The sequence below is a fragment of the Petromyzon marinus genome (assembly GCF_048934315.1).
Source record: "Petromyzon marinus isolate PM22_M1 ecotype Great Lakes invasive population chromosome 84 unlocalized genomic scaffold, UKy_Petmar_22M1.pri1.0 chr84_unloc.6, whole genome shotgun sequence".
In the NCBI taxonomy this organism is placed as follows: domain Eukaryota; kingdom Metazoa; phylum Chordata; class Hyperoartia; order Petromyzontiformes; family Petromyzontidae; genus Petromyzon; species Petromyzon marinus.
The window spans coordinates 204,510-230,000 of record NW_027422643.1 but is presented as its reverse complement, the minus strand read 5'-3'; the positions used below and the strand labels follow the sequence as shown (position 1 = coordinate 230,000).

At 58.0% G+C, this 25,491-nt stretch overlaps 1 protein-coding gene across 1 annotated transcript in view; it reads right to left on the bottom strand.

The window, feature by feature from the left end:
- Positions 1-25,491, bottom strand: part of LOC142908506 (tectonic-1-like) — a 61,492-nt gene that overhangs the window by 30,507 nt on the left and 5,494 nt on the right. The window contains exons 4-6 of the mRNA XM_076059240.1: positions 8,383-8,488; positions 7,342-7,464; positions 1,157-1,285 (exon numbers count right to left, since the gene is read on the bottom strand). Of these exons, the coding sequence (XP_075915355.1) occupies positions 1,157-1,285; positions 7,342-7,464; positions 8,383-8,488 (358 nt within the window). The remainder of the gene's footprint in view (positions 1-1,156; positions 1,286-7,341; positions 7,465-8,382; positions 8,489-25,491) is intronic.

Genomic DNA, 25,491 nt, shown 5'->3' with positions numbered 1-25,491 from the left:
AGGTGAGTGGGTGGGTGAGTGGGTGAGTGAGTTGGTGAGTGAGTGGGTGAGTGGGTGAGTGAGTGAGTGAGTAGGTGAGTGAGTAGGTGAGTGTGTGGGTGGGTGAATGAGTGGGTGAGTGAGTGAGTAGGTGGGTGAGTGGGTGAGTGAGTGGGTGAGTGAGTGGGTGAGTGGGTGAGTAGGGGAGTGAGTGGGTGAGTGAGTGGGTGAGTGGGTAAGTGAGTGGGTGAGTGAGTGAGTGAGTGGTGAGTGAGTGAGGGGTGGGTGGGTGAGTGAGTGAGTGAGTAGGTGAGTGAGTGAGTGGGTGAGTGGGTGAGTGGGTGAGTAGGTGAGTGAGTGGGTGAGTGAGTGGGTGAGTGGGTGAGTGGGTGAGTGCGTAAGTGGGTGAGTGGGTGAGTAGGTGAGTGAGTGGGTGAGTGAGTGGGTGAGTGGGTGGGTGAGTGAGTAGGTGAGTGAGTGAGTAGGTGAGTGGGTGAGTGGGTGAGTGAGTGAGTAGGTGAGTGGGTGAGTGAGTGAGTAGCTGAGTGGGTGAGTGAGTGAGTGGGTGAGTGAGTGAGTGAGTAGGTGAGTGACTGAGTGAGTAGGTGAGTGAGTGGGTGAGTGGTTGGGTGAGCGTACCAGGATTTGGTGGGTGAGTGAGTGAGTGAGTAGGTGAGTGGGTGAGTGAGTGAGTGAGTAGGTGAGTGAGTGAGTGGGTGAGTGAGTGAGTGGTTGGGTGAGTGAGTGAGTAGCTGAGTGGGTGAGTGAGTGAGTGGTTGGGTGAGTGAGTGAGTAGCTGAGTGAGTGAGTGGGTGAGTGAGTGAGTGAGTAGGTGAGTGAGTGAGTGGGTGAGTGAGTGAGTGGGTGGGTGAGTGAGTGAGTAGCTGAGTGGGTGAGTGAGTGAGTGGGTGAGTGAGTGGGTGAGTGAGTGAGTGAGTGAGTAGGTGAGTGACTGAGTGAGTAGGTGAGTGGGTGAGTGAGTGAGTGGGTGAGTGAGTGGGTGAGTGAGTGAGTGAGTAGGTGAGTGAGTGAGTAGGTGAGTGACTGAGTGAGTAGGTGAGTGAGTGGGTGAGTGGTTGGGTGAGCGTACCAGGATTTGGTGGGTGAGTGAGTGAGTGAGTAGGTGAGTGACTGAGTGAGTGGGTGAGTGAGTGGGTGAGTGGTTGGGTGAGCGTACCAGGATTTGGTGGGTGAGTGTGAACGTCTGAAGGACACCGGTGTCCGTGATGGGCACTGTCCCTATGGTCGCGGTGACGCTCACGGAGGTCACCAAGCCGGACACGCTGTAGTGGACCGTGAAGTGGGCCTGCAGACACCACCACCAGCACGGTAGGTGGGTGGGTTAGTGGGTGGGTGAGTTAATGGGTTAGTGGGTTAGTGGGTGGGTGAGTGGGTGGGTGGGTTAGTGGGTGGGTGAGTGAGTGGGTGGGTGGGTGAGTGGGTGGGTGAGTGGGTTAGTGAGTGGGTGAGTGAGTGGGTTAGTGGGTGGGTGGGTGAGTGGGTGGGTGAGTGGGTGGGTGAGTGAGTGGGTGGGTGGGTGGGTGGGTGGGTGAGTGAGTGGGTGGGTGAGTGAGTCAGTGGGTGGGTGGGGGGTGAGTGAGTGAGTGGGTGGGTGAGTGAGTGAGTGGGTGGGTGGGGGGTGAGTGAGTGAGTGAGTGGGTGGGTGGGTGGGTGAGTGGGTGAGTGAGTGTGTGGGTGATTGGGTGAGTGGGTGGGTGAGTGGGTGGGTGGGTGGGTGAGTGAGTGGGTGAGTGTGTGGGTGAGTGGGTGAGTGAGTGTGTGAGTGGGTGAGAGAGTGGGTGAGTGGGTGAGTGGGTGGGTGAGTGGGTGAGTGGGTGGGTGAGTGGGTTAGTGAGTGGGTGAGTGAGTGGGTTAGTGGGTGGGTGGGTGAGTGGGTGGGTGAGTGGGTGGGTGAGTGAGTGGGTGGGTGAGTGAGTGAGTGAGTGGGTGGGTGAGTGAGTGGGTGGGAGTGAGTGAGTGGGTGGGTGAGTGAGTGAGTGGGTGGGTGGGTGGGTGAGTGAGTGGGTTAGTGGGTTAGTGGGTGGGTGAGTGGGTGGGTGAGTGGGTGAGTGAGTGAGTGGGTGGGTGGGTGAGTGAGTGGGTGGGTGAGTGAGTGGGTGAGTGAGTGAGTGAGTGGGTGGGTGAGTGAGTGGGTGGGTGAGTGGGTTAGTGAGTGGGTGGGTGAGTGAGTGGGTGGGTGAGTGGGTGAGTGAGTGGGTGAGTGAGTGGGTGAGTGGGTTAGTGAGTGGGTGAGTGAGTGAGTGGTTGGGTGAGTGGGTGGGTGGGTGAGTGAGTGAGTGAGTGGGTGGGTGAGTGGTGGGGTGGGTGGTGAGTGGGTGAGTGAGTGAGTGGGTGGGTGGGTGGGTGGGTGAGTGAGTGGGTGGATGGGTGGGTGAGTGGAGTGGGTGAGTGTGTGGGTGAGTGGGTGAGTGAGTGAGTGGGTGGGTGATTGGGTGGATGGTGAGTGAAGAGTTAGTGGGTGGGCGAGTGTGTGAGTGGGTGAGTGAAGAGTTAGTGGGTGGGTGTGTGAGTGGGTGAGTGAGCGAGTGGGTTAGTGGGTGGGTGAGTGTGTGGGTGGGTGAGTGAAGAGTTAGTGGGTGGGTGTGTGAGGGGTTAGTGGGTGGGTGAGTGTGTGGGTGGGTGAGTGTGTGGGTGGGTGAGTGTGTGGGTGGGTGAGTGAAGAATTAGTGGGTGGGTGTGTGGGTGGGTGAGTGGGTTAGTGGGTGGATGAGTGTGTGGGTGGGTGAGTGTGTGTGTGGGTGAGTGTGCGGGTGAGTGTGTGGGTGAGTAAGTGAAGAGTTAGTGGGTGGGTGTGTGAGTGGGTGAGTGAGCGAGTGGGTTAGTGGGTGGGTGAGTGTGTGGGTGGGTGAGTGTGTGGGTGGGTGAGTGTGTGGGTGAGTGAGTGAAGAGGTAGTGGGTGGGTGTGTGAGTGGGTGAGTGTGCGAGTGGGTTAGTGGGTGGGCGAGTGTGTGGGTGGGTGAGTGAAGAGTTAGTGGGTGGGTGTGCGAGTGGGTTAGTGGGTGGGTGAGTGTGTGGGTGGGTGAGTGAAGAATTAGTGGGTGGGTGTGTGGGTGGGTGAGTGGGTTAGTGGGTGGGTGAGTGTGTGGGTGGGTGAGTGTGTGTGTGGGTGAGTGTGTGGGTGAGTGTGTGGGTGAGTAAGTGAAGAGTTAGTGGGTGGGTGTGTGAGTGGGTGAGTGAGCGAGTGGGTTAGTGGGTGGGCGAGTGTGTGGGTGGGTGAGTGAAGAGTTAGTGGGTGGGTGTGCGAGTGGGTTAGTGGGTGGGTGAGTGAAGAATTAGTGGGTGGGTGTGCGAGTGGGTTAGTGGGTGGGTGGGTGTATGGGTGGGTGAGTGAAGAGTTAGTGGGTGGGTGTGCGAGTGGGTTAGAGGGTGGCTGAGTGTGTGGGTGGGTGAGTGAAGAGTTAGTGTGTGGGTGGGTGAGTGTGTGGGTGGGTGAGTGTGTAGGTGTGTGAGTTTGTGGGTGGGTGAGTGTGTGGGTGGGTGAGTGAAGAGTTAGTGGGTGGGTGTGTGAGTGGGTTAGTGGGTGGGTGAGTGTGTCGGTGCGTGAGTGTGTGGGTGAGTGAGTGTGTGGGTGGGTGAGTGTGTGGGTGGGTGAGTGTGTGGGTGAGTGAGTGTGTGAGTGGGTGAGTGAAGAGTTAGTGGGTGGGTGGGTGAGTGAAGAGTTAGTGGGTGGGTGAGTGTGTGGGTGGGTGAGTGAAGAGTTAGTGGGTGGGTGAGTGTTTGGGTGGGTGAGTGTGTGGGTGGGTGAGTGTGTGGGTGGGTGAGTGAAGAGTTAGTGGGTGGGTGTGTGGGTGGGTGAGTGGGTTAGTGGGTGGATGAGTGTGTGGGTGGGTGAGTATGTGTGTGGGTGAGTGTGCGGGTGAGTGTGTGGGTGAGTAAGTGAAGAGTTAGTGGGTGGGTGTGTGAGTGGGTGAGTGAGCGAGTGGGTTAGTGGGTGGGTGAGTGTGTGGGTGGGTGAGTGTGTGGGTGGGTGAGTGTGTGGGTGAGTGAGTGAAGAGTTAGTGGGTGGGTGTGTGAGTGGGTGAGTGTGCGAGTGGGTTAGTGGGTGGGCGAGTGTGTGGGTGGGTGAGTGAAGAGTTAGTGGGTGGGTGTGCGAGTGGGTTAGTGGGTGGGTGAGTGTGTGGGTGGGTGAGTGTGTGGGTGGGTGAGTGTGTGTGTGGGTGAGTGTGTGGGTGAGTGTGTGGGTGAGTAAGTGAAGAGTTAGTGGGTGGGTGTGTGAGTGGGTGAGTGAGCGAGTGGGTTAGTGGGTGGGCGAGTGTGTGGGTTGGTGAGTGAAGAGTTAGTGGGTGGGTGTGTGAGTGGGTTAGTGGGTGGGTGAGTGTGTGGGTGGGTGAGTGAAGAATTAGTGGGTGGGTGTGCGAGTGGGTTAGTGGGTGGGTGGGTGTATGGGTGGGTGAGTGAAGAGTTAGTGGGTGGGTGTGCGAGTGGGTTAGAGGGTGGCTGAGTGTGTGGGTGGGTGAGTGAAGAGTTAGTGTGTGGGTGGGTGAGTGTGTGGGTGGGTGAGTGTGTAGGTGTGTGAGTTTGTGGGTGGGTGAGTGTGTGGGTGGGTGAGTGAAGAGTTAGTGGGTGGGTGTGTGAGTGGGTTAGTGGGTGGGTGAGTGTGTCGGTGCATGAGTGTGTGGGTGGGTGAGTGTGTGGGTGGGTGAGTGTGTGGGTGGGTGAGTGTGTGGGTGAGTGAGTGAAGAGTTAGTGGGTGGGTGAGTGTGTGGGTGGGTGAGTGTGTGGGTGGGTGAGTGTGTGGGTGGGTGAGTGTGTGGGTGGGTGAGTGAAGAGTTAGTGGGTGGGTGAGTGTGTGGGTGGGTGAGTGTGTGGGTGGGTGAGTGTGTGGGTGGGTGAGTGTGTGGGTGGGTGAGTGTGTGGGTGGGTGAGTGTGTGGGTGGGTGAGTGAAGAGTTAGTGGGTGGGTGAGTGTGTGGGTGGGTGAGTGTGTGGGTGGGTGAGTGTGTGGGTGGGTGAGTGTGTGGGTGAGTGAGTGAAGAGTTAGTGGGTGGGTGAGTGTGTGGGTGGGTGAGTGTGTGGGTGGGTGAGTGTGTGGGTGGGTGAGTGTGTGGGTGGGTGAGTGTGTGGGTGGGTGAGTGTGTGGGTGGGTGAGTGTGTGGGTGGGTGAGTGAAGAGTTAGTGGGGTGGGTGTGTGTGTGGGTGGGTGAGTGTGTGGGTGGGTGAGTGTGTGGGTGGGTGAGTGTGTGGGTGGGTGAGTGAAGAGTTAGTGGGTGGGTGAGTGTGTGGGTGGGTGAGTGTGTGGGTGGGTGAGTGTGTGGGTGAGTGAGTGTGTGGGTAAGTGAGTGAAGAGTTAGTGGGTGGGTGAGTGTGTGGGTGGGTGGGTGAGTGTGTGGGTGGGTGAGTGTGTGGGTGAGTGAGTGTGTGGGTGGGTGAGTGAAGAGTTAGTGGGTGGGTGAGTGTGTGGGTGGGTGAGTATGTGGGTGGGTGAGTGTGTGGGTGAGTGAGTGTGTGGGTGGGTGAGTGAAGAGTTAGTGGGTGGGTGAGTGTGTGGGTGGGTGAGTGTGTGGGTGGGTGAGTGTGGGTGGGTGAGTATGTGGGTGGGTGAGTGTGTGGGTGAGTGAGTGTGTGGGTGGGTGAGTGAAGAGTTAGTGGGTGGGTGAGTGTGTGGGTGGGTGAGGGTGTGGGTGGGTGAGTGTGTGGGTGGGTGAGTGGTGGGGTGGGTGAGTGTGTGGGTGGGTGAGTGTGTGGGTGGGTGAGTGTGTGGGTGGGGTGTGTGAGTGGGTTAGTGAGTGTGTGGGTGGGTGAGTGAAGAGTTAGTGGGTGGGTGGGTGTGTGGGTGGGTGAGTATGTGGGTGGGTGAGTGTGTGGGTGAGTGAGTGTGTGGGTGGGTGAAGTGAAGAGTTAGTGGGTGGGTGAGTGGTGTGGGTGGGTGGGTGTGTGGGTGGGTGGAGTGTGTGGGTGGGTGAGTGTGTGGGTGAGTGAGTGTGTGGGTGGGTGAGTGAAGAGTTAGTGGGTGGGTGTGTGTGTGGGTGGGTGAAGTGTGTGGGTGGGTGTGTGAGTGGGTTAGTGAGAGTGTGGGGTGGGTGAGTGAAGAGTTAGTGGGTGGGGTGTGTGTGTGGGTGGGTGTGTGAGTGGGTTAGTGAGTGTGTGGGTGGGTGAGTGAAGAGTTAGTGGGTGGGTGTGTGAGTGGGTTAGTGAGTGTGTGGGTGGGTGAGTGAAGAGTTAGTGGGTGGGTGTGTGTGTGGGTGGGTGAGTGTGTGGGTTAGTGAGTGTGTGGGTGGGTGAGTGAAGAGTTAGTGGGTGGGTGTGTGAGTGGGTTAGTGAGTGTGTGGGTGGGTGAGTGAAGAGTTAGTGGGTGGGTGTGTGAGTGGGTTAGTGAGTGTGTGGGTGGGTGAGTGAAGAGTTAGTGGGTGGGTGAGTGTGTGGGTGGGTGGGTGAGTGAAGAGTTAGTGGGTGGGTTAGTGAGTGTGTGGGTGGGTGAGTGAAGAGTTAGTGGGTGGGTGAGTGTGTGGGTGGGTGGGTGAGTGAAGAGTTAGTGGGTGGGTGTGTGAGTGGGTGGGGTGGGGTGAGTGAAGAGTTAGTTGGGTGGGTTAGTGAGTGTGTGGGTGGGTGAGTGAAGAGTTAGTGGGTGGGTGTGTGAGTGGGTTAGTGAGTGTGTGGGTGGGTGAGTGAAGAGTTAGTGGGTGGGTGAGTGTGTGGGTGGGTGGGTGAGTGAAGAGTTAGTGGGTGGGTTGTGAGTGTGTGGGTGGGTGAGTGAAGAGTTAGTGGGTGGGTTAGTGAGTGTGTGGGGGTGAGTGAAGAGTTAGTGGGTGGGTGAGTGTGTGTGTGGGTGGGTGAGTGAAGAGTTAGTGGGTGGGTTAGTGAGTGTGTGGGTGGGTGAGTGAAGAGTTAGTGGGTGGGTGTGTGAGTGGGTTAGTGAGTGTGTGGGTGGGTGAGTGAAGAGTTAGTGGGTGGGTGAGTGTGTGGGTGGGTGGGTGAGTGAAGAGTTAGTGGGTGGGTTAGTGAGTGTGTGGGTGGGTGAGTGAAGAGTTAGTGGGTGGGTTAGTGAGTGTGTGGGTGGGTGAGTGAAGAGTTAGTGGGTGGGTGTGTGTGTGGGTGAGTGTGTGAGTGGGTGAGTGAGTGTGTGGGTGGGTGAGTGAAGAGTTAGTGGGGTGGGTTAGTGAGTGTGTGGGTGGGTGAGTGAAGAGTTAGTGGGTGGGTGTGTGAGTGTGTGGGTGGGTGAGTGAAGAGTTAGTGGGTGGGTGTGTGTGTGTGTGGGTGGGTGAGTGAAGAGTTAGTGGGTGGGTGAGTGTGTGGGTGGGTGGGTGAGTGAAGAGTTAGTGGGTGGGTTAGTGAGTGTGTGGGTGAGTGTGTGAGTGGGTTAGTGAGTGTGTGGGTGGGTGAGTGAAGAGTTAGTGGGCCTCGCCTCTAGCAGGGCGTTTTCACAGAAGTTCCCGTTGATGCGTGGTGCGTGGTCAGCAGCGCTGATGCTCGCAGGGAGCCTCACCACGACGCTCACGTCACCAATCCACACTCGCTTACGCAGAGCCTGCGTGGAGACAAAGACCCCCCCCACGCGTGACGTCACTACACACGAGGCCACACCCCCCCGCGTGACGTCACTACACGTGAGACTCCCCCCCCACGTGACGTCACTCCACGTGAGACCCACCCCCCCACGTGACGTCACTCCACACGAGCCCCCCCCCCCGTGTGGACGTCACTCCACACGAGGCCACACCCCACGTGACGTCACTCCAGACGAGGCCACACCCCCCCCCCCGCGTGTGATGTCACTCCACACGAGGCCACACCCCCCCTCCCCGCGTGACGTCACTCCACACGAGGCCCCCCCACGTGACGTCACTCCACACGAGGCCACACCCCCCCGCGTGACGTCACTCCACACGAGGCCACACCCCCCCCGTGTGACGTCACTCTACACAAGGCCCCCCCCCGCATGACGTCACTCCACACGAGGCCACACCCCACACGTGACGTCACTCCACGTGAGACCCACCCCCACTCCCCCCGCGTGACGTCACTCCACACGAGGCCACACCCCCCGCGTGACGTCATTCCACACGAGGCCACACCCCCCCCCGCGCGTGACGTCACTCCACACGAGGCCACACCCCCCCTCCCCGCGTGACGTCACTCCACACGAGGCCCCCCCACGTGACGTCACTCCACACGAGGCCACACCCCCCCGCGTGACGTCACTCCACACGAGGCCACACCCCCCCGTGTGACGTCACTCTACACAAGGCCCCCCCCCGCATGACGTCACTCCACACGAGGCCACACCCCACACGTGACGTCACTCCACGTGAGACCCACCCCCACTCCCCCCGCGTGACGTCACTCCACACGAGGCCACACCCCCCGCGTGACGTCACTCCACACGAGGCCACACCCCCCCCCGCGCGTGACGTCACTCCACACGAGGCCACACCCCCCCGCGCACCGTGATGTTGGCCAAGCCGGCGACGACGTTCAAATCCAGCGCTGAACCACCCTGGCAGAGGCCCCCAGGGGCTGGACGCAGCTCCCACTCCTGTCCATCAGAAATCCTGCACACACATATACATACACACATACATATACATACACACATACATATACATACACACACATATACACATACACACATACACACAACATACACACATATACATACACACACACATATACATACACACATACATATACATACACACACATATACACATACACAACATACACACAACATACACACATATACATACACACACCACATATACATACACACATACATACACACATACACATATACACACAACAACATACACACACACACAACATACACACATATACATACACACACAACATACACACATACACAACAACATACACACACATACACACACAACAACATACACACACACAACATACACACATATACATACACACATATACACACACACATATACATACACAAAAACAACATACACACACATATACACACACATATACACACACAACACACAACATACACACACATATACACACACACCAACACACACACACACAACATACACACAACAACATACACACACACATACACACAACAACATACACACACATATACATACACACACACATTCATACACACACATACAACATACACACACACACAACACACACACAACAACACACACACATACACACAACAACATACACACATATACATACACACACACACAACATACACACATATGCACACACAACAACATACACACACACATACACACACACACACAACATACACACATATACACACACAACAACACACACACACATACACACACACATACAACAACATATACACATACACACACACACAACAACATACACACATATACACACACACAAACAATATACACAAATACACATATACACAACAACATACACACACACATACACACACATATACACACAACAACAACCGCAAATTCGTCACTAAGTGGCGGTGACGTCACCACGACGCTTGTGCCAGGCTATGTGCACCCTGAGACCACGTGAAGTGTCGAACGCCCGCTGGCAGGAGGTCACGGGGCAGACCCAGGTGCCACGGGGTCGACTGACTGAGATGACTGGCTGATGATGACTGGCTGATGCACCACCTGTGCCCCCTACTGTGCCAACCTGCTGTGCTTTAGCCACCCAGCACTCCGCTCGTTGTTGTGAGCGTCGCTCCTCCGCCCTCCGTTGTTGTTGGAGGCCGACTGCCTCCAACTGCCCAGTAGCGTCCTTCACGAGCCTCCTCCACAGAGGCCGATCTTGACACCGCTGGTACCAGTGGTGTCAAGTCCACTCAGCTCCACGTCCTCCTGTACCACATCACTCCATCTCTTCTCTAGCCCGTGCCGCGCCCGCTTAGCCCCCTCAATCCGGCCGAACAAAAGCTGTTTCGGCATGCTGTGGCTGGGCATGCGGGCTACATGACCCAGCCATCGCAGCCTTCCCCGCCGGAGGAGCTCACTGATGGGACCTTGCCCAGATCTTTCAGGGATTTGTGAGCTCCTCACACAATCCAGTCTGGTTAAATCCAGGATGGATCGTAGGCAGGCCAGCCTAAATGTTTCTAACCGGCGAAGATGTTCCATTAGGGGGGTCCACGTTTCGCAAGCGTAGAGAAGGGAGGGAATGACCGTGGCCGAGAAGACCTGAAGCTTAGTGCGGAGCGACAGACCAGGTAGCTTCCACACAGCGTTACGCAACCGATGAAAAGATATTGCCGCTCGACTGATTCGGAGTGAGACCTCTGCTGTTAAACTAGAGCCAGTAATAAGCACACTGCCCAGGTATGGGAAACTCTCCACTCTCTCCACAACTGCCCCATCACCGATTGGGAGTTGTGGGGGTGGAGTGTCCGATGGTACAAAATACCCAGGCAGGTGCTTAGTTTTGGTGGGGCTGATGGTAAGGCCCCATCTCTTAGTGGCACGCTCCAGTCTCAGCAGCAGCGTCTCCAACTCCTCCTCAGAATGAGCAGCTATTACCAAATCATCAGCATACATAACGTGGTTGAGCAATAGGGAGCCATCCCTTGACCACACCCGGGCATCGATCAGCCTCCCATTATATCTGTACCATATGGAGATTCCCCCAGTACAGCTATTGAAGGCTTCACGAACTACGTGGTCAAAATAGATGTTAAATAATGTGGGAGCCAGAGGACATCCCTGTCGCACCCCAAGGTGTACAGGGAATGGCTCTGACTCCAGGCCACGTAGTTTTACCCGGGCCCGCTCACCATCATGAAGGTCCTTAATGATCGTGAGCAGAGGGTCAGGTACTCCAAAAGCACGAAGAACAACCCAGAGCCCAGGCCTACTGATGGTATCATAGGCCTTGACCAGGTCAATAAAGCAGAGATGTAGGTCTTGTTTGAATTCCCTACACCTCTGCTGTAGCAGACGGACAGAAAATATGGCATCTGTGCAGGACCGCCCTTTCCTGAAACCACATTGGGGCTCCGCAAGCCTATCCTCAGCGTGCCTGGCAAGGCGATGCTGAATAATCCTTGCCAGGTCATTTCCCGGCACACTGAAGAGTGAGATGCCCCTGTAGTTGTTACAGTCTGTGCGGTCCCCCTTTTTAAGAAGGGGGACCACCAGCGCATCCTTCCAATCCTGCGGAACCCGTTCAGTGGTCCAGACCGTTGTTATGATGTCATATAGGGCAGTCTGTGCACAAACGCCACCCTCCCTCAGCATTTCACTTGGGAGATCATCTCTGCCCGCTGCCTTCCCTGGTCTCAGACTCCAGATTGCCTTCAGTACTTCCTCAACAGATGGCACCTCAGCCAGCCACTCACAGGGGGTGACTTCTTCCAATATTTGAGGCACTGCAGCCTCAGCAGGGTCATCCTCACTTTGTGCCACGATATCTTCCTGGCTGAGGGATTTTCCCTCCCCCAGGACCTCACAGAAATGCTCAGCAAATCTGCAAACCTGTTCCTGGGGGTCGGAGATTGGATCACCGTTTTTTCCCCTAATGATGGTAATAGGTGTGGCGCTGCAGGTTACTTTTTTTATGGAGTTAAATGGAGAACTGTGATCACGGGCCACTGAGGCAGACTCCATCTCCTCAGCAACCCGCGACCACCACCCATCCTTGCAGCGCCTCACGGCTCTCTGAACCTCCGAGCGAAGGCTGCGGTAAGCCTCCTCATTCTCTGACGTGGGATTCTGTAGCCGATGGCAGTGGGCCTGTCGCTTTTTCTCAACCATCCTGAACACCTCCTCTGTCAGCCAGGGTCTCTGGGGAGGTCTGGACCGCGTACCCAAAGCAGCCATTGCAGCTGCATGAGTACAAAATACCCAGGCAGGTGCTTAGTTTTGGTGGGGCTGATGGTAAGGCCCCATCTCTTAGTGGCACGCTCCAGTCTCAGCAGCAGCGTCTCCAACTCCTCCTCAGAATGAGCAGCTATTACCAAATCATCAGCATACATAACGTGGTTGAGCAATAGGGAGCCATCCCTTGACCACACCCGGGCATCGATCAGCCTCCCATTATATCTGTACCATATGGAGATTCCCCCAGTACAGCTATTGAAGGCTTCACAAACTACGTGGTCAAAATAGATGTTAAATAATGTGGGAGCCAGAGGACATCCCTGTCGCACCCCAAGGTGTACAGGGAATGGCTCTGACTCCAGGCCACGTAGTTTTACCCGGGCCCGCTCACCATCATGAAGGTCCTTAATGATCGTGAGCAGAGGGTCAGGTACTCCAAAAGCACGAAGAACAACCCAGAGCCCAGGCCTACTGATGGTATCATAGGCCTTGACCAGGTCAATAAAGCAGAGATGTAGGTCTTGTTTGAATTCCCTACACCTCTGCTGTAGCAGACGGACAGAAAATATGGCATCTGTGCAGGACCGCCCTTTCCTGAAACCACATTGGGGCTCCGCAAGCCTATCCTCAGCGTGCCTGGCAAGGCGATGCTGAATAATCCTTGCCAGGTCATTTCCCGGCACACTGAAGAGTGAGATGCCCCTGTAGTTGTTACAGTCTGTGCGGTCCCCCTTCTTAAAAAGGGGGACCACCAGCGCATCCTTCCAATCCTGCGGAACCCGTTCAGTGGTCCAGACCGTTGTTATGATGTCATATAGGGCAGTCTGTGCACAAACGCCACCCTCCCTCAGCATTTCACTTGGGAGATCATCTCTGCCCGCTGCCTTCCCTGGTCTCAGACTCCAGATTGCCTTCAGTACTTCCTCAACAGATGGCACCTCAGCCAGCCACTCACAGGGGGTGACTTCTTCCAATATTTGAGGCACTGCAGCCTCAGCAGGGTCATCCTCACTTTGTGCCACGATATCTTCCTGGCTAAGGGATTTTCCCTCCCCCAGGACCTCACAGAAATGCTCAGCAAATCTGCAAACCTGTTCCTGGGGGTCAGAGATTGGATCACCGTTTTTTTCCCCTAATGATGGTAATAGGTGTGGCGCTGCAGGTTACTTTTTTTATGGAGTTAAATAGAGATTTGTGATCACGGGCCACTGAGGCAGACTCCATCTCCTCAGCAACCTGTGACCACCATCCATCCTTGCAGCGCCTCACGGCTCTCCGAACCTCCGAGCGAAGGCTGCGGTAAGCCTCCTCATTTTCTGATGTGGGATTCTGTAGCCAATGACAGTGGGCCTGTCGCTTTTTCTCAACCATCCTGAACACCTCCTCTGTCAGCCAGAGTCTCTGGGGAGGTCTGGACCGCGTACCCAAAGCAGCCATTGCAGCTGCATGAGTCACAGTCCTAAACCTCGCCCATTTACCCTCGACATCAGGAGGAGTCGGGGACGATGCCAATCCCAGCCGCAAGCGATGATGAAATTCTCGCTTGTAACTTTCATCAGATAACTGAGACCAGGCCACTTTAGGTTGGAATGGGGTCCTGGGTGTACACCCACCACCGGAGTGGAAGAATGGCAGGCGCATCTTACAGATGACTAGTCGATGGTCAGAGGGCAAATCAGCTCCACGGTAGGTCCTGGTGTCAAGGACATGGGCTCGCATCCGCTGGTCCGTCACTATGTAGTCCAGCAGATGTTCTTACTTGGACCCGGCATGCAACCATGATGTTTTGTGGATGCGCCAATGCCGGAACAGCGTGTTGGTAATTACAAGCCCATGGGCTGCACAAAAATCTAGCAGCCTCCTACCGTTGTTATTGAGCTGATCTGGCCCATGCCCTCCAATCACTCCAGACCAGGTGCCAGTATCATGACCAACTCGGGCATTGAAGTCACCCAACATGATGACTCTATCCCGAGGGGCCACTTTAGCCAGCACCTCTAACAGGAGGTCATAGAAGGCATCTGACTCATCGGCTTTGCCTGCATCCCTCCACGGATGTTCATCTTCGGTGGAGGCATAAGTAACCACGACCACCATTCCTCGCCTCCGGTTGATGGGAAGGCGAGCCCAAAGTAGCCTGGTGCTTACAGCTTCCCACACCTCACCGCCACGCTCCCACGCCCCCTTCATTCTTTTGTTCAAAAGAAGAGCCACACCCTGTTGTTTGGCAGTCTGCTGCCCCGAGTGGAGGACTGTCCACCCCTCACAGTGGCAGGAGCCAGAGCCGGTCCACCGGACCTCCTGAATGCCACAGAGATCCAGGAGGTACCGGTCCAGCTCCCGACAGAGGAGTGGCAGCCTCTCCTCCGCAGTGGGCGTTCGAACATTCCACATGGCCACACGAAGTGGCTTTTAGTTGTTTCTGGAGGAGCCCCGAGGGTAGAGACACACATACACACACACATACATGGTGAGCAAATGGTTGAGCCAGTTGGTGAGCGAGTGGGTGAGCGAGTGGGTGCGCGAGTTGGTGAGCGAGTTAGTGAGCGAGTGAGTGAGCGAGTTGTTGAGCGAGTGGGTGAGCGAGTGGGTGAGCGAGTTGGTGAGCGAGTTAGTGAGCGAGTGAGTGAGCGAGTTGTTGAGCGAGTGGGTGAGCGAGTGGGTGAGCGAGTTGGTGACCGGGTTGTTGAGCGGGTTGGTGAGCGGGTGGGTGAGCGGGTGGGTGAGGGAGTTGGTGAGCGAGTGGGTGAGGGAGTTGGTGAGCGGGTGGGTGAGCGTTACCTCCTGGATTGCTATTGCTGCAATACTGTCCCATTAGCTTCCAGGGCAGAGTTAACGTCCCGTTCTCTAAAGCAATCTGGTCACCCGACTGCAAAGACAAATGTCCCCCGTGTAGCTTCAACAAACTGTAGGGGCAAGTGCAGTGAACAGGCAAACTCACTCACACAGTCAGTCATTCAATCACACACTCACTCACACATTCAATCACAAACCCACTGACGCAATGACTAAATAACCCACTAACTCACACACTCACGCATTAAATCACACACCCATTAAATCACACACTCACGAACACACTCACTCATTCAATCACACACGCACTCACTCAATCACTCACTCACTCAATAACCCAATCACTCACACACTCACACATTCACCCACCCACTCACACACTCACCCATTAAATCACACACTAACACACTCACTCACACATTCACTCATTCAACCACACACTCACTCACTCAATCACTCACTCACTCAATAACCCACTCACTCACACATTCACACATTCACCCACCCACTCACACACTCACCCATTAAATCACACACTAACACACTCACTCACACACTCACCCATTAAATCACACACTCACTCACACATTCACTCATTCAATCACACACTCACTCACACACTCACCCATTCAATCACACACTCACTCACACATTCAATCACACGCCCACTGACTCAATCACTCACTCAATAACCCACTAACGCACACACTCACTCATTCACACACCCACTCACACACTCACTCATTCAATCACACACTCACTAACACACTCATTCACGCATTCACTCACTCAATCACTCACTCACTCAAAAACCCACTCACTCAGACACCCATTCACCAACCCACTCACACACTCACTCATTCAATCACACACTCACTCACACACTCACCCATTCACCCATTCACCCACTCACTCACTCATCCATTCACCCACCCACTCACACACTCACTCATACAATCACAAACTCACTCACACACTCATCCATTCACCCACCTACTCACACACACTCACTCATTCAATCACACACTCACTCACACACTCACCCATTCACCCACCCACTCACTCACTCATCCATTCACCACCCACTCACACACTCACTCATGCAATCACACACTCACTCACAACACTCACCCATTCACCCACCCACTCACTCACTCATCCATTCACCCTCCCACTCATACACTCACTCATTCACTCACACTCTCACTCACACACTCACCCATCACCCACCCACTCACACACTCATCCATTCACCCACTCACTCACCCACTCACTCACTCACTCACCACCCACTCACTCACTCAATAACACCACTCACCCACCACTACCACTCACTCACTCACTCACCCATTCCCACTCTCTCACTCACCCACTCACTCACTCACTCACCCACTCACTCACTCACTCACCCACTCACTCACCCACTCACTTACCCACTCACTCACTCACCCATTCACTCACTCACTCACCCACTCACTCACTCACTCACCCACTCACTCACTCACTCACCCACTCACTCACCCACTCACTCACTCACCCACTCACTCACTCACTCACCCACTCACTCACTCACTCACCCACTCACTCACTCACTCACCCACTCACTCACTCACTCACCCACTCACTCACTCACCCACCCACCCACTCACTCACTCACTCACCCATCCACTCACCCACCCACCCACTCACTCACTCACCCACTCACTCACTCACTCACCCACTCACTCACTCACCCACTCACTCACTCACACACTCACCCACTCACTCACTCACCCACCCACCCACCCACTCACTCACTCACCCACCCACCCACCCACTCACTCACTCACCCACTCACTCACCCACTCACTCACTCACCCACCCACCCACCCACTCACTCACTCACTCACCCACTCACTCACCCACTCACTCACTCACCCACCCACCCACTCACTCACCCACCCACCCACTCACTCACCCACTCACTCACTCACCCACTCACTCACTCACCCACTCACTCACCCACTCACTTACACATTCACTCGTGAGATGGAACAGACGGAGATTAGTCCACACACTCTGCTGCTGCTGCAGTTGCAGCAGCAGCTGCAGCTGCTGCTGTATCTGCTGCTGCTGTAGCTGCTGCTGTATCTGCTGCTGTAGCTGCTGTAGCTGCTGCAGCTACAGCAGCTACAGCAGCTGCTGTTGCTGTAGCTGCTGCTGTAGCTGCTGCTGTAGCTGCTGCTGCTGTAGCTGCTGCAGCTGTAGCTGCTGTAGCTGCTGCTGTAGCTGCTGTAGCTGTAGCTGCTGTAGCTGTAGCTGCTGTAGCTGCTGCTGTAGCTGCTCCCTTACCCGGTGTGGTCCTGCCGTGGTCGGGGCGACGTTTGCGTTGACGGCGAAGGCGGAGAAGGATGAGTAGGAGGGTGAGGAGGAGGATGAGGAGGATGAGTAGGAGGATGAGGAGGATGAGGAGGATGAGGAGGATGAGGAGGATGAGGAGGAGGATGAGGAGGCTCCTCGTAGCGACAAGAGCACAGCATAGGAGGCCTCGTCCAGCGCCGGGGACGGGGAGACGTGGCGTCCCGTGTCCCTCGCTGAGACACGCGGGGGGAGAGAGAGACACGGGGGGAGAGAGACACGGGGAGAGAGACACGGGGGTAGAGAGACACGGGGAGAGAGAGACACGGGGAGAGAGACACGGGGGGAGAGAGAGACACGGGGGGAGAGAGAGACACGGGGAGAGAGACACGGGGAGAGAGACACGGGGAGAGAGACACGGGAGAGAGACACGGGGAGAGAGAGACACGGGGAGAGAGAGACACGGGGAGAGAGAGAGACACGGGGAGAGAGAGACACGGGGAGAGACACACGGGGAGAGAGAGACACGGGGAGAGAGAGACACGGGGAGAGAGAGACACGGGGAGAGACACACGGGGAGAGAGAGACACGGGGAGAGAGAGACACGGGGAGAGAGAGACACGGGGAGAGAGAGACACGGGGAGAGAGACACGGGGGGAGAGAGAGACACGGGGAGAGAGAGACACGGGGAGAGAGAGACACGGGGAGAGAGAGACATGGGGAGAGAGACACGGGGAGAGAGAGACACGGGGAGAGAGAGAGACGGGGAGAGAGACATGGGGAGAGAGACACGGGGGTAGAGAGACACGGAGAGAGAGACACGGGGAGAGAGGGAGACACGGGGGAGAGAGAGAGACACGGGGAGAGAGACACGGGGAGAGAGAGACACGGGGAGAGAGAGAGACACGGGGCGAGAGACACGGGGGGAGAGAGAGACACGGGGGGAGAGAGAGACACGGGGGGAGAGAGAGACACGGGGGGAGAGAGACATGTGGGGAGAGAGCCACGGGGAGAGAGACACGTGGGGAGAGAGAGACACGGGGAGAGAGAGACACGGGGGGAGAGAGACACGGGGAGAGAGACACGGGGAGAGAGACACGGGGAGAGAGACACGGGGAGAGAGACACGGGGAGAGAGAGAGACACGGGGAGAGAGACACGGGGAGAGAGAGACACGGGGGGAGAGAGAGACACGGGGGGAGAGAGAGACACGGGGGGAGAGAGACATGTGGGGAGAGAGCCACGGGGAGAGAGACACGTGGGGAGAGAGAGACACGGGGAGAGAGAGACACGGGGAGAGAGAGACACAAGGAGAGAGAGACACGGGGGGAGAGAGACACGTGGGGAGAGAGACGTGGGGAGAGAGACACGGGGAGAGAGAGACACGTGGAGAGAGAGACACGGGGAGAGAGACACACGGGGAGAGAGAGACACGTGAGGAGAGAGACACGGGGAGAGACACGAGGAGAGAGACACGGGGAGAGAGACTCGGGGAGAGAGACACGGGAAGAGAGACACAGGGAGAGAGACGCATGGGGAGAGACACGTGGGGAGAGACAAGGGGAGAGAGACACGGGGGGAGAGAGACACAGGGGGAGAGAGACACCGGGGGAGAGACACGAGGGGAGAGAGACACGTGGGGAGAGAGAGACACGGGGAGAGAGACACGGGGAGAGAGAGACACGGGGAGAGAGAGACACGGGGGTAGAGAGACACGGGGAGAGAGACACGTGGGGAGAGACACGGGGAGACAGACACGGGGGGAGAGAGACACATGGGGAGAGACACGTGGGGAGAGAGACACGGGGAGAGACACGAGGAGAGAGACACGGGGAGAGAGACACAGGGAGAGAGACACGGGGAGAGAGACACGGGGAGAGAGACGCGTGGGGAGAGACACGTGGGGAGAGACACGGGGAGAGAGACACGGGGGGAGAGAGACACGGGGGGAGAGAGACACCGGGGGAGAGACACGAGGGGAGAGAGACACGTGGGGAGAGAGAGACATGGGGAGAGAGAGACACGGGGAGAGAGACACGGGGAGAGAGACACACGGGGAGAGAGACACGTGGGGAGAGAGACACGGGGAGAGAGACATGTGGGGAGAGAGACACGTGGGGAGAGAGACACGGGGGTAGAGAGACACGGGGGGAGAGAGACACGGAGACAGAGACACGGAGAGAGAGACACGTGGGGAGAGAGACACGGGGAGAGAGACACGGGGAGAGAGACACGGGGAGAGAGACACATGGGGAGAGACACGTGGTGAGAGAGACACGGGGAGAGAGACACGGGGGGAGAGAGACACGGGGGTAGAGAGACACGGGAGGAGAGAGACACGGGGGGAGAGAGACACCGGGGGAGAGAGACACGGGGAGAGAGAGACACGGGGAGAGAGACACACGGGGAGAGAGACACGTGGGGAGAGACAAGTGGGGAGAGAGACACGGGGAGAGAGACACGAGGAGAGAGACACGGAGAGAGAGACACGTGGGGAGAGAGATGGGGAGAGAGACAAGTGGGGAGAGAGACACGTGGTGAGAGAGACACGGAGAGAGAGACGCGTGGGGAGAGAGACACGGGGAGAGAGACACGAGGAGAGAGACACGGGGAGAGAGACACGTGGGGAGAGACACGGGGAGAGAGACACGGGGAGAGAGACACGGGGAGAGAGACACGTGGGGAGAGACACGGGGAGAGAGACACGGGGAGAGAGACACGTGGGGAGAGACACGGGGAGACAGACACGGGGGGAGAGAGACACATGGGGAGAGATGCGTGGGGAGAGAGACACGAGGAGAGAGACACGTGGGGAGAGAGACACGTGGGGAGAGAGACACGAGGAGAGAGACACGGGGAGAGAGACACGGGGAGAGAGACACGTGGGGAGAGAGACACGGGGAGAGAGACACGGGGAGAGAGACAAGTGGGGAGAGAGAGACACAGGGAGAGAGACACGGGGAGAGAGACACGTGGGGAGAGACACGGGGAGAGAGACACGGGGAGAGAGACACGGGGAGACAGACACGGGGGGAGAGAGACACATGGGGAGAGAGGGAGACACGGGGAGAGAGACACGGGGAGAGAGACACGTGGGGAGAGAGAGACACGGGGAGAGAGACACGTGGGGAGAGAGACACGGGGAGAGAGACACGGGGAGAGAGACAAGTGGGGAGAGAGAGACACGGGGAGAGAGACACGGGGAGAGAGACACGTGGGGAGAGACACGGGGAGAGAGACACGGGGAGAGAGACACGGGGAGACAGACACGGGGGGAGAGAGACACATGGGGAGAGAGGGAGACACGGGGAGAGAGACACGGGGAGAGAGACACGTGGGGAGAGACACGGGGAGACAGACACGGGGGGAGAGAGACACATGTGGAGAGAGAGACACGGGGAGAGAGACACGGGGAGAGAGACACGGGGAGAGAGACACGTGGGGAGAGAGACACATGGGGAGAGAGACACGGGGGGAGAGAGACAAGGGGGGAGAGAGACACATGGGGAGAGAGACACGTGGGGAGAGAGACACGGGGAGAGAGACACATGGGGAGAGAGACACGAGGAGAGAGACACGGGGGGAGAGAGACACGGGGGTAGAGAGACACGGGGGGAGAGAGACACCGGGGGAGAGACAAGTGGGGAGAGAGACACAAGGAGAGAGACAAGTGGGGAGAGAGACACGAGGAGAGAGACACGGGTAGAGAGACACGGGGAGAGAGACACGGGGAGAGACACGAGGAGAGAGATGGGGAGAGAGACACGGGGAGAGAGACACGGGGAGAGAGACACGTGGGGAGAGAGACACGTGGGGAGAGAGACACGGGGAGAGAGACTCGGGGAGAGAGACTCGGGGAGAGAGACACGAGGAGAGAGACACGTGGAGAGAGAGACACGGGGGTAGAGAGACACGGGGGGAGAGAGACACCGGGGGAGAGACACGTGGGGAGAGAGACACGTGGGGAGAGAGACACGAGGAGAGAGACACGGGGAGAGAGACACGGGGAGAGAGACTCGGGGAGAGAGAGACATGTGGGGAGAGACACGAGGAGAGAGACGTGGGGAGAGAGACACAGGGGTAGAGAGACACGTGGGGAGAGAGACGTGTGGGGAGAGACACGTGGGGAAAGAGACGCGTGGGGAGAGACACGTGGGGAGAGAGACGCGTGGGGAGAGAGACACGGGGAGTGAGACACGGGGAGAGAGACATGGGGAGAGAGACAAGTGGGGAGAGAGACACGAGGAGAGAGACACATGGGGAGAGAGACGCGTGGGGAGAGAGACACGGAGAGAGAGACACGGGGAGAGAGACACGGGGAGAGAGACACGGGGAGAGAGACACGTGGGGAAGGAGACACGGGGAGAGAGACACGGGGGGAGAGAGACACGGGGGGAGAGAGATACCGGGGGAGAGACACGTGGGGAGAGAGACACGTGGGGAGAGAGACAAGTGGGGAGAGAGACACGAGCAGAGAGACGTGGGGAGAGAGACACGTGGGGAGAAAGACACGGGGAGAGAGACACCGGGCGAGAGACACGTGGGGAGAGAGACACGGGGAGAGAGAGACACGGGGAGAGAGACACGTGGGGAGAGAGACACGTGGGGAGAGAGACACGCGGGGGGAGAGAGACACGGGGAGAGAGAGACACGGGGGTAGAGAGACACGGGGGGAGAGAGACACCGGGGGAGAGACACGTGGGGAGAGAGACACGGGGAGAGAGACACGGGGACAGAGACACGGGGACAGAGACACGGGGAGAGAGACACGGGGAGAGAGAGACACGGGGGTAGAGAGAGACACGGGGGGAGAGACACGTGGGGAGAGAGACACGAGGAGAGAGACACGAGGAGAGAGAGACACGGGGGGAGAGAGACACGCGGGGAGAGAGACACGTGGGGAGAGAGACACGAGGAGAGAGACACGGGGAGAGAGACACACGGGGAGAGAGACACGTGGGGAGAGAGACACGTGGGGAGAGAGACACGGGGAGAGAGACACGGGGAGAGATGCACGGGGAGAGAGAGACATGGGGAGAGAGACACGTGGGGAGAGAGACACGGGGAGAGAGAGACACGGGGAGAGAGACACGGGGAGAGAGACACGGGGAGAGAGAGACACGGGGAGAGAGACACGTGGGGAGAGAGACACGGGGAGAGAGACACGGGGAGAGAGACACGTGGGGAGAGAGACACGGGGAGAGAGACACGGGGAGAGAGACACGTGGGGAGAGAGACACGGGGAGAGAGACACGGGGAGAGAGACACAGGGAGAGAGACACGGGGAGAGAGACGCGTGAGGAGAGAGACACGGGGAGAGAGACACGAGGAGAGACACGTGGGGAGAGAGACACGGGGAGAGAGACACGGGGGGAGAGAGACACATGGGGAGAGATGCGTGGGGAGAGAGACACGAGGAGAGAGACACGTGGGGAGAGAGACACGTGGGGAGAGAGACACGAGGAGAGAGACACGGGGAGAGAGACACGGGGAGAGAGACACGTGAGGAGAGAGACACGGGGAGAGAGACACGGGGAGAGAGACAAGTGGGGAGAGAGAGACACGGGGAGAGAGACACGGGGAGAGAGACACGTGGGGAGAGACACGGGGAGAGAGACACGGGGAGAGAGACACGGGGAGACAGACACGGGGGGAGAGAGACACATGGGGAGAGAGGGAGACACGGGGAGAGAGACACGGGGAGAGAGACACGTGGGGAGAGAGAGACACGGGGAGAGAGACACGTGGGGAGAGAGACACGGGGAGAGAGACACGGGGAGAGAGACAAGTGGGGAGAGAGAGACACGGGGAGAGAGACACGGGGAGAGAGACACGTGGGGAGAGACACGGGGAGAGAGACACGGGGAGAGAGACACGGGGAGACAGACACGGGGGGAGAGAGACACATGGGGAGAGAGGGAGACACGGGGAGAGAGACACGGGGAGAGAGACACGTGGGGAGAGACACGGGGAGACAGACACGGGGGGAGAGAGACACATGTGAAGAGAGAGACACGGGGAGAGAGACACGGGGAGAGAGACACGGGGAGAGAGACACGTGGGGAGAGAGACACATGGGGAGAGAGACACGGGGGGAGAGAGACAAGGGGGGAGAGAGACACATGGGGAGAGAGACACGTGGGGAGAGAGACACGGGGAGAGAGACACATGGGGAGAGAGACACGAGGAGAGAGACACGGGGGGAGAGAGACACGGGGGTAGAGAGACACGGGGGGAGAGAGACACCGGGGGAGAGACAAGTGGGGAGAGAGACACAAGGAGAGAGACAAGTGGGGAGAGAGACACGAGGAGAGAGACACGGGTAGAGAGACACGGGGAGAGAGACACGGGGAGAGACACGAGGAGAGAGATGGGGAGAGAGACACGGGGAGAGAGACACGGGGAGAGAGACACGTGGGGAGAGAGACACGTGGGGAGAGAGACACGGGGAGAGAGACTCGGGGAGAGAGACTCGGGGAGAGAGACACGAGGAGAGAGACACGTGGAGAGAGAGACACGGGGGTAGAGAGACACGGGGGGAGAGAGACACCGGGGGAGAGACACGTGGGGAGAGAGACACGTGGGGAGAGAGACACGAGGAGAGAGACACGGGGAGAGAGACACGGGGAGAGAGACTCGGGGAGAGAGAGACATGTGGGGAGAGACACGAGGAGAGAGACGTGGGGAGAGAGACACAGGGGTAGAGAGACACGTGGGGAGAGAGACGTGTGGGGAGAGACACGTGGGGAGAGAGACGCGTGGGGAGAGACACGTGGGGAGAGAGACGCGTGGGGAGAGAGACACGGGGAGTGAGACACGGGGAGAGAGACATGGGGAGAGAGACAAGTGGGGAGAGAGACACGAGGAGAGAGACACATGGGGAGAGAGACGCGTGGGGAGAGAGACACGGAGAGAGAGACACGGGGAGAGAGACACGGGGAGAGAGACACGGGGAGAGAGACACGTGGGGAAGGAGACACGGGGAGAGAGACACGGGGGGAGAGAGACACGGGGGGAGAGAGATACCGGGGGAGAGACACGTGGGGAGAGAGACACGTGGGGAGAGAGACAAGTGGGGAGAGAGACACGAGCAGAGAGACGTGGGGAGAGAGACACGTGGGGAGAAAGACACGGGGAGAGAGACACCGGGCGAGAGACACGTGGGGAGAGAGACACGGGGAGAGAGAGACACGGGGAGAGAGACACGTGGGGAGAGAGACACGTGGGGAGAGAGACACGCGGGGGGAGAGAGACACGGGGAGAGAGAGACACGGGGCTAGAGAGACACGGGGGGAGAGAGACACCGGGGGAGAGACACGTGGGGAGAGAGACACGGGGAGAGAGACACGGGGACAGAGACACGGGGACAGAGACACGGGGAGAGAGACACGGGGAGAGAGAGACACGGGGGTAGAGAGAGACACGGGGGGAGAGACACGTGGGGAGAGAGACACGAGGAGAGAGACACGAGGAGAGAGAGACACGGGGGGAGAGAGACACGCGGGGAGAGAGACACGTGGGGAGAGAGACACGAGGAGAGAGACACGGGGAGAGAGACACACGGGGAGAGAGACACGTGGGGAGAGAGACACGTGGGGAGAGAGACACGGGGAGAGAGACACGGGGAGAGATGCACGGGGAGAGAGAGACATGGGGAGAGAGACACGTGGGGAGAGAGACACGGGGAGAGAGAGACACGGGGAGAGAGACACGGGGAGAGAGACACGGGGAGAGAGAGACACGGGGAGAGAGACACGTGGGGAGAGAGACACGGGGAGAGAGACACGGGGAGAGAGACACGTGGGGAGAGAGACACGGGGAGAGAGACACGGGGAGAGAGACACGTGGGGAGAGAGACACGGGGAGAGAGACACGGGGAGAGAGACACAGGGAGAGAGACACGGGGAGAGAGACGCGTGAGGAGAGAGACACGGGGAGAGAGACACGAGGAGAGACACGTGGGGAGAGAGACACGGGGAGAGAGACACGGGGGGAGAGAGACACGTGGGGAGAGAGCCACGGGGAGAGAGACACGGGGGGAGAGAGACACGTGGGGAGAGAGACACGTGGGGAGAGAGACACGGGGAGAGAGACACGGGGAGAGAGACACGTGGGGAGAGACACGAGGAGAGACACGAGGAGAGACACGGGGGTAGAGAGACACGGGGGGAGAAAGACACCGGGCGAGAGACAAGTGGGGAGAGAGACACGGGGGGAGAGACACGTGGGGAGAGAGACACGGGGAGAGAGACAAGTGGGGAGAGACACGGGGAGAGAGAGACACGGGGGAGAGAGACAAGTGGGGAGAGACACGGGGAGAGAGAGACACGGGGAGAGAGACACGGGGAGAGAGACAAGTGGGGAGAGAGACACGAGGAGAGAGACACGTGGGGAGAGAAACACGAGGGGAGAGACACGTGGCGAGAGAGACACGGGGGGAGAGAGACACGGGGGGAGAGAGACACCGGGGGAGAGACACGTGGGGAGAGAGACACGGGGGGAGAGAGACACCGGGGGAGAGACAAGTGGGGAGAGAGACACGAGGAGAGAGACACGTGGGGAGAGAGACACGGGGAGAGAGACACGTGGGGAGAGAGACAC